This window comes from Lactuca saligna, chromosome 5, assembly GCF_052625555.1.
Source record: "Lactuca saligna cultivar CGN05327 chromosome 5, ASM5262555v1, whole genome shotgun sequence".
Taxonomy (NCBI): Eukaryota; Viridiplantae; Streptophyta; class Magnoliopsida; order Asterales; family Asteraceae; genus Lactuca; species Lactuca saligna.
In genome coordinates this window covers 306,553,649-306,564,977 of record NC_136421.1, presented here as the reverse complement: position 1 = coordinate 306,564,977, position 11,329 = coordinate 306,553,649, and the positions used below count along the sequence as shown (strand labels likewise).

At 33.5% G+C, this 11,329-nt stretch overlaps 1 protein-coding gene and 1 pseudogene across 1 annotated transcript; both read right to left on the bottom strand.

The window, feature by feature from the left end:
- Positions 1-788: 788 nt before the first annotated feature.
- LOC145047007 (uncharacterized) lies at positions 789-1,902 on the bottom strand (annotated as a pseudogene).
- A 2,805-nt stretch (positions 1,903-4,707) lies between these two features.
- LOC145048497 (sterol 3-beta-glucosyltransferase UGT80A2-like) lies at positions 4,708-9,830 on the bottom strand. The gene is made up of 14 exons (XM_078997011.1): positions 9,365-9,830; positions 8,166-8,347; positions 7,836-8,072; positions 7,580-7,691; positions 7,200-7,370; positions 6,802-6,865; positions 6,653-6,710; positions 6,377-6,554; positions 6,180-6,310; positions 5,959-6,061; positions 5,756-5,832; positions 5,589-5,636; positions 5,354-5,503; positions 4,708-5,216 (listed from the first exon to the last, which is right to left on the bottom strand). Exons 1-14 carry the CDS (start codon positions 9,558-9,560, stop codon positions 4,995-4,997), a joined length of 1,929 nt encoding a protein of 642 aa, XP_078853137.1. The 5' UTR covers positions 9,561-9,830; the 3' UTR covers positions 4,708-4,994.
- Between the last annotated feature and the right edge of the window lie 1,499 nt (positions 9,831-11,329).

Sequence of the window (11,329 nt, the reverse complement as noted above, 5' to 3'; positions counted from 1 at the left end):
ATTGAATTAAATATAACTGAAAAATATCATCTAATTTAATTACAAGGGTAGTTTAGTCAATTAATATAGATTTAATAAAGGAAAATTTCATATTTTAAGGGATCATAGATTCTATTAATTTTAAAAATCTGATTTTACAAATTATAATTATTTTAATTCGGACATTCTGACAGAATACGGGTAAACAAATTCTTGATCATGACTTTAAAAACTTCTTGTAGAATAACAAATTCTTGAACCATCAATTGAAGAATAAAAACAAAAATTACATTAATTTTTATAGAATACGGGTAACAATTGCTAAGAATTACATTTATTGTTAAAGAATAAAACTAAAAAAAACATTCAAATCGGGAAAGAAAACATCAAAATCTGACAAAGACACTATTACATTCTAAAATAATAATGTTGCTAAGAATTACTTTCAATTTTGTGGTCCGTTCTTCAAACATCAACTTCTGTGAAAACAAAACCAAATTATAGTTTAGAATCCAATAATGCATTAGCAAATTAAAAATAAAAAACTAAATTCCTTTGGAAAAATATGCGGACTTGTGAATTGCACCAAAACCAATAACCAATAATTGTAGATCATACATAAATCAGTGAGAAAATATTCATATTTCATTCCAACAAAACTGAAATTCGTGATTTCATTCCGGTAGAATTGGAATTCAAGATTTAATTACCGTATGCATTTTGTTGGAATTACCTCATAAGTTTCACTTAACCTAATCATTATGTGAAAAAGAAATAAAAAAATCAAATCCCCATCTTTCAACTTGCATTTAGCAAGTAAAACAAATTGGAATTACCTGAAATGAATATAGCAACAACATAACATTATATTTAATATTATAATTACTAATTAAGCTAAATTCACAAGAAAAATACTTAAATAACAATAAAATTGGTGCATTGTTTACCTCACAAAAATAGTAGTAGTAGTAGTAGTGAGAAAGGGATCCTTGTAGAGTGAAGCGAACAAGGCCATTTTTAAACATGCGGGTGCGATCAAACTCCAACAATGGTTTACCTTCACAGCATTGGATAAGAATAAGGGTAGCGGATAATTATTCAAAAGTGTTAGTTTTTTGAGGTGATCATCATTCATGGATCGTTAATGGAAACAAGAAAGGGTGGGCTTTTAAAGAAAAGAAACCAACGAACCTGTGCAATCCAATCTCTTATTGAATATACAACTCCACTTATCATCATCTTTTCCAAAAGCGTGTTTTCTTTTAAAGCTTCTTCGTATGCACTCCAGTTGTGTTGTGGTGCATATCTCAATATTTCAAATATGTTTCATCCTTTTGTGTGTCACACCAAGATTAACCTAAGTCCTTAATTGAACTAGAAAGAACAAAACTTTCAAACTCAAAATTATGTTTGAATAAAACCTAATTCGACAAGTTAATAGTAGACAGAAGAACTCACATGTCATAAATTGTAATCGATGGTGAGCTATTTGGTAATACCGAAAGTGTCAGCGACAAGAACAATGGTGGCGTTACTGGTTCTATCGATCAATTTATCGATATTTTCACCTTCGACTACCTGATTTCCATCACTGGAAGAGCTCGCAAACGAAAACCCACCTTTAAAAGACAATCTTCCTTCACTACCACCGAACCCACCAATCAATTGAACGTCTTTTCCACCTTCAACCTCCCTCTCAATTTCAATCACCAGGATACCAACTTGATGAACCGTAAAGTTATTACTCTGTACGGGAATCACGTCTCGCTCCTTGGAAACCGCCCGAACGATACCGGTGTCAGCGTTGTGCTTGGTTTTAGGGAAGAATTTAGGTGTTTGTGAAGTGGATACGAAGGATTTGATGGGTTTGTAGAGGGGGAGGAAGGCCGTACTAATGGAAGCAACAGCCATTAGTTTTGTCATCGTGGGGAAGCGAAGTGATCTATGACACTTTAATCCCACCTTATTACTGACTTAGCAGTTATGTCCCGATCTAGACTATTGATCAGATGATCTGCCAAATATGTTGTGTCAAAAAAAAATCAACCGATGTAACATCATCCATGACTAATTCCATAAGGATACTATGTCTAGCACTTAAGTGTCTAAACCTCCAATTACTCACTTGGTTATATGCGATAGTGAATGTAGTTGCACCGTTACAATGAATAATTGTGGGAGATATCAATTTGGGCAACAATGGAATCTTAAACACCAAGTTCTTTTTTAAACAATGTTGTTTCTTTACCAACAACTAATGCAACAAATTAGAATCTATAGTTGACTTTGAATGTAATTTTACTTTTTGTAAGCCCAAGAAATGGCTCATCAGTCATCCCTCAAGCAAGTATATGGGTGTAAGTGAGCCGAGTTACTCCTGAGCTACTCGGGATCGACTCGTTAAAAGCTCGACTCGAGATCGAATTAAACAAATTTGAGCCGAGCTCGAGCCTAAATATGAGGCTCGTTTATTAAACGAGCTCGAGCCGAGTTTCGATTAATGGGCTCACGAGCCTAAACGACCTTAAACGAGCCTACACACACACACACATATATATATATATATATATATATATATATATATATATATATATATATATATATATATATATATATACACACACACACACACATACACACAAACACACATAGAGGCTCGTTTAGACCCACTAAATTGTTCACGAACCAAGCTCTAGCTTCATTTTAAGGCTCGAATCGAGCTCGAACTTCCTCAAAATTAAACGAGTCGAGCTCGAGCTTGGTCAGGTTCGGGTTCGGCTCGGCTCGTTTATACCCCTAAGCAAGCAGACACAGCCATTTGTAAAATGATAATCCTTCTGTCAATGTAAGACTAACTCATTTGGTAGAGGTTTTGCTTCTCAAATCAAAGGTCTTGGTTCTAATCCGGACATAAACAAACTTTTAGATGGTTTTTTTTTAGTTTTCTTATTTGATTTAGGTTAGTACCAAATCTCAACATGTCATCAACATATGAACATAACTCACTACATATTTTTCATCCAACCTTCTATAGAGGTTTTGGGACATCTCTTAGATCCTGCATGTTTGTCGATCACTATCAAAAGCTCTATTCCTTGGACTAGGGATAAGTGTGGTATGGAATTGATACCAACCCAAATATACCAAGTACTAAATTGGTTGAAAAAACAAAACCGATTACAGAACCAATTACACAATATGGGAAAGTACCTATAAGGATAGCATCTAACACTTATTTGAGTCATTTGATAGTACCGAGTACCAAACGATTATACAAATATGATACAGATACCAATTTGGTTATGGTTCAATATTGGGTACGAACAGTGGCAAGTCTAGAACGTAAAATCACATAGTTCACTATTTAAATGAAGCTGATAGTATATATATATATATATATATATATATATATATATATATATATATATATATATATATATATATATATATATATATATAAGTTACGCGTTTTGATCGGATCGAATTGTCTAAGCAAAGAAATCAAATTATTTTCATAGTCATTCTTGATTTTGATTTATGATATAAACAACAATCAAATAATTAATTCATATTGAAATTTTAAAACAATAAAAACCTAGCGTGAATTCATGGAACAATAAAAAAATGAAAAATAAATTCACGAAATATTAGCAAACATTCGATAGCTTCGCATTTGATGCTTATGGAATAAATATTAACAAGCAATAATTAGAAAAAGGAAAGAAATGAAACCCGACCGTGAAGGCAATTGAACCTACAACTAAATTATGAATATTCAATTCACGAATTACAATAATGATCTTTGTTGACTTTTTGATGCTCATGGAAAATTGGAATCGGAAATAAAATTTCCACATAGTTTAATTAGTTTTTACAAACTTAACAAAGTAGAATATATTTACCAGCGGTTGCAAATTGGATCGACGATTATGAAAAATTGAAGATCGAAGGTTAATGTGTTGTGAAACGATTGATTTGTGATTCAATTTTTTTTTTTTTAATTGTAAATTGTATTTGGCTATGCACATTGGATAATACATTAAAAGATATTGGGCTATTAAAATTTATGGACTTCAAAAATCTAATTTATATATATTTTTTATTGCCAAAGATATTAAGGTTGTTCATTTGTATTTTTTTAGATAGATCACAATTTTTAGTTTTATATAACTTGTTATACAAAAATAAAAAAAGGTGGGTCAAGTGACCCACCATACTTAAACATAAATTCGCCCCTAGGTACGAACGGGATTTTCAGTAAGAGAACTGATTTGTACACAACACTTTTTCTCCGCACACAACAATTTGTGTTTTAAAGTGTTGTATTGTACAACTTTATAATGCATAAATTGTTGTGTACGGCAAAAATTGTTATGTACGAATCACTTCCCTTTCAGTAATATTGTTCACCCCTGGACTTCACATTTCACCACATCCTATATCAAACTTGCATTATCCAAACGCATCCTCTACACCACTACATTTGTATTAGATCATAGTTTTAATTCTTCTATAAATATTCAATTACACTTATTAAACTGGTAATACAAAATCACCAACATAGAATATTATAAGAGTACTTTTATAGCAAGATTTTCATGCATCCAAAGTTTGAAAACTAGTTGTACAATGTCAAAGAAAGAACACGATGCACACACACACTTACAAAAACCTACTCGTTCCATCAAACAAATATCGGACCTATGCAACAACCTACTGTCATCACTATGCACAATCAGCCAACTATTTTTTTTATTTAAATACAAGAAAATTTTGCAAATACTAATAACACAATAACAATGTAAAAATGTCCCTGGGTGCCCCACCAACCAGACTCATGTGGCAACATAGCAGTGGACAGTAGTAGTGTGGTTTGCATTGCACTATACAAAAAACAAGCAAACATAATTTCAATGAAGAAAGAAACAAAGAAACAAACAATACAACTCCAAGACACGTTTCTATCCACAATGGAAATATCCAGAAGCTTCCAGTGAATGCATGGAGTTGAGGAACTAGGAACAACCGAAACAACCGGTTATTGAGAATGAGGCGGAATGTTTGGGAGGAGGTACTTTTGACTTTGAGGGTTTTGTTTTGGTTGGAGGCTTTGTTGAAGAAGGCTTGCAATCTGGCGGTATTTGTTGCGGAAGATGTTTTAAAAACGCTTTAACTGCCCCTTCCACACCGTCCTCGTTCTCCATCGCCTTTGCAAGCTCCACCGCTCGCTCCTTCACCTGCAACACTTCCACTAATTAATATTTTTAAAAAAATTTATATATACAACTTTCTAGATTTTACATAGTTACAGCAAATGTATTCCAAATATTACAAAGTAATCTTCATTGCTATAAACAATAGGGGAGTTGGTTACCTTGGGATCTAGCATGAATTTAATTGCATCAACCAACTTGGTGAGGTTAAACTGATCGACTGGTATGGGTGGGGGCCCTACACCTCTGCTATGAACTCGCTCTCCCCAAAACGGTTGGTCACCAAAGAAAGGTACAATTGTAGTTGGGCACTGAAAGTCAAATAAAAAGTCAACATAGAATATCAGATTGCTATTATTGGTAAAAATAAAATGACAAGTTGTCAAGGAAAATTACCGCAGCTTTAAGTCCAGCAGCTGTAGTTCCAGCACCCCCGTGGTGCACCTACAATTTAAAAAAAATGAAAAAAAAAGTAAGTACATTGCTTATTGCTATTATGTGTAACAAAAAATGTAACTAAGTTGCTACTATGGGTAAAAAATAAAGTAGCAGCAATGACTCACCACAGATGCACATTGCAAGAAAAGCCAGTCATGAGGGATGTTGTCCAAAGAGTATACAAAATCCTTTGGCTCTGTTACTGAAGAGACAAAAAGTTTATCTACATCAGTTCTGATTCCTTCCATAAGCAAGGAAAGGGTAAAATAGGAAAAATAAAGTTGTGAAAAATTAAAAATAAAGGAGACATATATAGACTTATACTTACAGATACCAAGACCACCCCATCCTTTGTTGATGATGCCTCTTTGCCCAGTCATTTCTAGGGCTTTAACGATTGTCTGTGTCATTTTCTCAGGCTCTTGAACTGGCTGACAATGGATAAATAAAATTGTGGGAATTTATATTTAGATTACTTTATATATATATAAAAATTATAAAAAGCATAAAAGAAGTGATGATATAGATAAAGAAAAGTAGCAAACTCACAAGGCTACCAAACCCAATGTAGATAGGCTTTGGGCCAGCTTCAAGCCAGCGTACAAGTTCTTCAGGGGGTTTGTAGTTTGATGCGAGATCAAGGAAACAAAATCCAACCACATCAATTTTAGGTCCCCAATCTGTGCATATTATGGTTTGATTAATCCATCTCATATAATAAAGTCTTATAAATAGGGAAAATATACCTTTTGGTTTAGGAACAAGATGAGGACTCCATATGTATCCATGTGGAATATCAGTCTCAGAGCCTTGAGAACCACTTAAATACGTGACAGGTCGCAGCTTCAACTTTTTCTTCCTAACATCATTTATCATGTCTCGAATTCCAAGCCAGATTAAAGAGTCAACTATCTGATATGACAACTGCAACAACACATGTAAAATACAAAAACTTAATTATTTAACAGAAAAAAAAAAAAAAAAAATTTACTCATATGTATAATATTAATGATTGAACTCACTCTATATCCAGCTGGTTGCTTGACACGTGATAGAGGGTGAGGAAATTCACTAGTAGGCCTGATATGACACAGTGAAATTGAGAATCACTAACTTTAATTTATTATAAAGAAACTAAAAACCTCTAAGGAAATTCATATAAAACACTTACGTCCAAGGCATAGTAAAAAATATATGAATAGGTATTTTCAGCGCCTCTGCGACATGTGTATGTCCTGAAACATAATCAACCAAATTAGAAAGTAAATATAAACCTTGAAAGCAATAATATACCATCTTATCTTAAACAAGAAAGTTACAAAGTAGAGCTAATGCACCACAGTTGTGGCAGACTCCGTGTTGTCTAGAATTTGTTGATATTCAAGCAAGAGAAAATCAAATTAATACTTTTCTTAAAAGATTTGTTAAGAGTACACTTGTATCAACAAAATGGCATATGTAGAAACACATTGCTGAAAAAACATTGGTTATTGTTACTTGGACATGAGATTTTGTAAGAAACCAATTATTATAATGGTTAAATTTATTAAAATGGAGTGAGGTTTGTACCATATGCTGGAGGATTAGCCATCATTGCATCAGCTCTAAAAGGGATTCCAGAATCAATATCAGGCTCTTTGCATGCAGCAAGTAATGAAAAAATTATGTCTTTCATTTGACTCCTCTGAACAGGAATTTCTGATGGACCAGAAGGTAAGAATCCTTTGTTCTTAACCATGTCTGCATAACAACAAAATACAAAACCTCCTCATGCATTTATTTACAAGTGAAACCATGTTTTTCAACAATTAAATTCTTTGTTTCATTACATGAACAAGATCCCATGACTTCTTTAACCCAAAATACTCAGAAACAAATCAGAAGATATTTATTATTCATAGGTGTAAACTCATCAAGTTAATGTCAAAAAAGAGGAGATAAGAACATACATTCAGCAAGAACTTTTGGATCTCCACCTAGTGGGTAGAACTCCAATCCAGCTGTCAAGACAAATTCTTTGAAATTTGAATGAGTTGCTAGTCTAACGCGATGCCCATATTCCTGAAATAAATTCACAAATAAACCATCATCCAATACCCACGAATCAAACATTATTTCACTCAAATTACTGAATCATAATGATAAAACAAAGGAAAAAGAAAAAAGACATTTGTCAAATAGCAAAAAATTTAGTGGATCTATCACCTGCAAACGCTTTCCGATTGCAATAAATGGTTGCACATCACCACGAGTTCCAACAATAAGTATTACTATTTGCAAAGGTCTAAGATACCGAGGTTCTGATGAGTCAGGGAGATCTTCATTGAATGCAGTGTAACATTTATCACCTTCAGTCTCTAAAGCACTCAGTTCAACATCTCCAGGTATCTCAAATTCAACTGTGCCATCTTTTACAGTAGCAATTTTGTTCAGCAATTGGAGCTGCATGCAATGCAAGTGTAGATGATTCAGTCGTATTAATATAACTGAGTATGTGTACGTGTGTATCTAAACTATAAACACATCTATTTTTACCTTCTGGTTTACAGATAGCTTTTCATCAACAAGCATTTTACTACGTCTAGGCCTTTCAGTTTTTGATTTTTCCAGGGTAAACTGACTGGAAGATGACTCAAACTTCTCAGAACTTCCAAGTATAAAATTTGTGAGTTCTGATTGCAGTTTACGCAGTTTATGTACACTCCTGCCATCAGACCCTGACATAGAAAGCATAATCAATCTGAGATCCAGAAAAAAAAAAAAAAAACATTCCACAAAGAAATAAAACAGATAGTTATGTTACAAGCATGGAAAAAGTCCAAACCATATCAAGGCAGAAGTCCATTTAAGTGTATAACTGCTAGTTGAAAGATACACTGATGTATCAACATTTATTTCGTCATTTCAAACCCTCCACAAAACAAAACTTTAAAAGAGAGGTGTTCAAATTGGCATTTGATGTCATAAACGAATTCTGTAATTCTAACCCCCCAACTTTTTGGTTTTAGATTTTTTATAAATCAGATAGATTTCAACCAAGTTAAAAGACATCTTTTTACGATAACATGTCACTTCTAAAGATGTTTTTACACTGCATTCTAACTCCAACATTCTTTAAAGGTTTTGTCAGGGCTCTGTCCTTGGACCCCACAAGGAGATGGGCCCCCCTTGAGTCCTTGACCCCCAAACTTGGTTGTATGCACTCCGCACCACCAAACTTTTATCAGATCATAGCTTTGATCCCATTTGAAACTAGTATAAATATCAATTACACTCAAACTACAGGTGATCTAAAATCACCGATAGGGCACACCATCAAGGTAAGAAATAACTCAATCTTTGAAAGGGAGGTATAAATACTAAACGTTGAGTTTCTTGGAACTTGATGGATACATTATACAAATATTCACTTTGGATATCTGATCCAGAGGGGAGTTCACCTTATTCTCAATCACCATCTGAGCCCTCTACTATGACACTGCCTAGAACCTGATAAGGGTTGTTTTCTCATCGTATGCATGATTCGTCAGTGGGTTCATCAATAAAATTCAATAAAAAAGGTGGATCCATGATACATCAAGTAGCTTTCGGATTGGTAAAGTTGTATCCATGCTCTAACAAAACAATGGGTCCACAAACAGAACTACATGTTGAAAATTTTCTTCTAAACTCCTATGCCTATTGACCCTCCAAACCACGTTCAGAACAATAACGAATAACTAAAATGAACGAACCTGAATAACTGGCGTCGCCATTAGAAACCACACCACCACTAGCAACGGCTACATCATCGTCTCTACTAAAATCTACTTCAGCTCCACCGTTACTGGCAACTTCCTTCCCAATCTTAACAGACTCTTCTACCGAACTCGACAAAGAAGAGCTAGCCTGATCTTGCTTAGGAACCGGTTCTGGAGATTGCTCCATCATCTATGGAGCCACAACTTCTCCGAAGCGAAAACACGTGCTTCTTCCGTTGCTTCCGATCCGGATCTACGAAATACACCTGAAAATTCTCAAGTTCCAATGGATTTCTAGGGAGGCAGGATTAGCTCCGGTCTATCGACGGGGCGGTAGTGAGGATGGTCCGATGGTCGGAACTCGGTTAGCGTAGAGAGAGAAGGGGATTGATAACCGTAGAAAGACGATCAGTTGCGGTCAACTTGGAGTGCTGATTGCCGAAGGGGCTTTTTGGTAAAATTAGCTTCCGGATGGAAATTTATAGAGGCGCCATTTTTTATTTTATTTTTGGTGTTTTTATATGTTTTTTTTTATTCATATTAAATGATTACTTTTTTTTACAAAATATAACATACGTTACATTTTCTGCTAATAGATCAATGATTTTTTTGTGTTACACTATTTTATTATTGTATTGTACGATAATTTGAAAGATAAATCAATTATAATGATTATGTCAGAAAAAAGTATATAAACTATGTGATCAGTATAATAATAATCTATTTTTTTAATAAAATAATACAAGATGTTATCAATATTTTGAATTTTTTATGTAGTTTTTACAGCTTTCCAGAACCATTTAACCCGAACTTAATCGAGATAACTTTATAAAATATGCTAATCTTTCTGCCATATGTATCAAAACTAGTAACTTAATCACACGCGCTTAGTATTATAATCACTTGTATAATTGGTAACATGTGTGGCAGCCTTTGTCAAAATATTAAATAAAATGATGCTAAAGTTAGTATTATTGTCAATAATAGACTTTCCGTATATATTTTTCTTTAATGTAAGTAATTTGATATGTAATTTAAAAATTGCAAGTTGTTGAAAAAAATTACAAATATAATTTTATCATTATTGTTGCAAAATGACTATTGTGGACCTTATTATAATACTTTGAGGAGGAACATGGTCAATATTAAGGGATGAATAATTTTTTGGAAGGAAAACAATAAGAAAAGAAAGAGTATCAACTCGATACCAATGGGATGAATGTTCAAGAAGTAGTACCAAGGAACAAACTCCAACTATGACCACTCGTTTTTGCAAATCGCAAGCTTTGGAATGGGAATAAAGCTAAAAAGGCTAATGTTATGGAAAACATCACTCGATATTTGACTTAAATTGACTTTATGGTAGTAATTTCTAAAGTTAATCTCGTAGAGCCAAGCGTAATGGAATGGTGGGTCGACACATGGCTACATGTCATATGTGCTCGAACTTTAGGAACTTCAAAGTTGTTTGACAATTGTGAAGTACTGTTAATGGAAACTTCGGCTATTTTGAAAATCAAGGAAACAGAAAAATAGTTTTGAAGACTGTGTTGGGAAAAAAAGTTATAGCGAATAATGTGTTGTATCTGACAAAAACTCATAAGAATTTGATGTATGATTGCTGGACAAGCATGGTTTTTACGTGGTGTTTGAGTCAGATAAGTTTATCCTTACTAAAATGGGTATGTTTGTATGGAAGGGATATGCATATGGTAGGATGTTTAAGCTAAGCATGTTATAAATGAAATAAATAATTTTTCGGTTTACATGTTTGAGTCTTAAATATATGACATGCTTATATTTGGACATGTTAATTTCCTTGATTAATCAAACATGAACACATACCCCATTTTTATATTGACTCGAAATACAAATGTGACACATGTGTTGGATCAAAATTACCATTGAAAATTTTCAAATCCATTGAAAGGAATACTTATTCATTTTGTTTAATTCATG

Bases quoted from the DNA above. Each gene is read 5' to 3' on its own strand.
- LOC145048497 (XM_078997011.1), bottom strand. From the start codon at position 9,560: ATGATGGAGCAATCTCCAGAACCGGTTCCTAAGCAAGATCAGGCTAGC. The intron at 6,311-6,376 runs GTATATTTTCCC...TAATATGCACAG, and splicing joins TCTTGTTCCTAAACCAAAAG to ATTGGGGACCTAAAATTGAT. The intron at 5,833-5,958 runs GTAAGTATAAGT...TTGTCTCTTCAG, and splicing joins ATGGGGTGGTCTTGGTATCT to TAACAGAGCCAAAGGATTTT.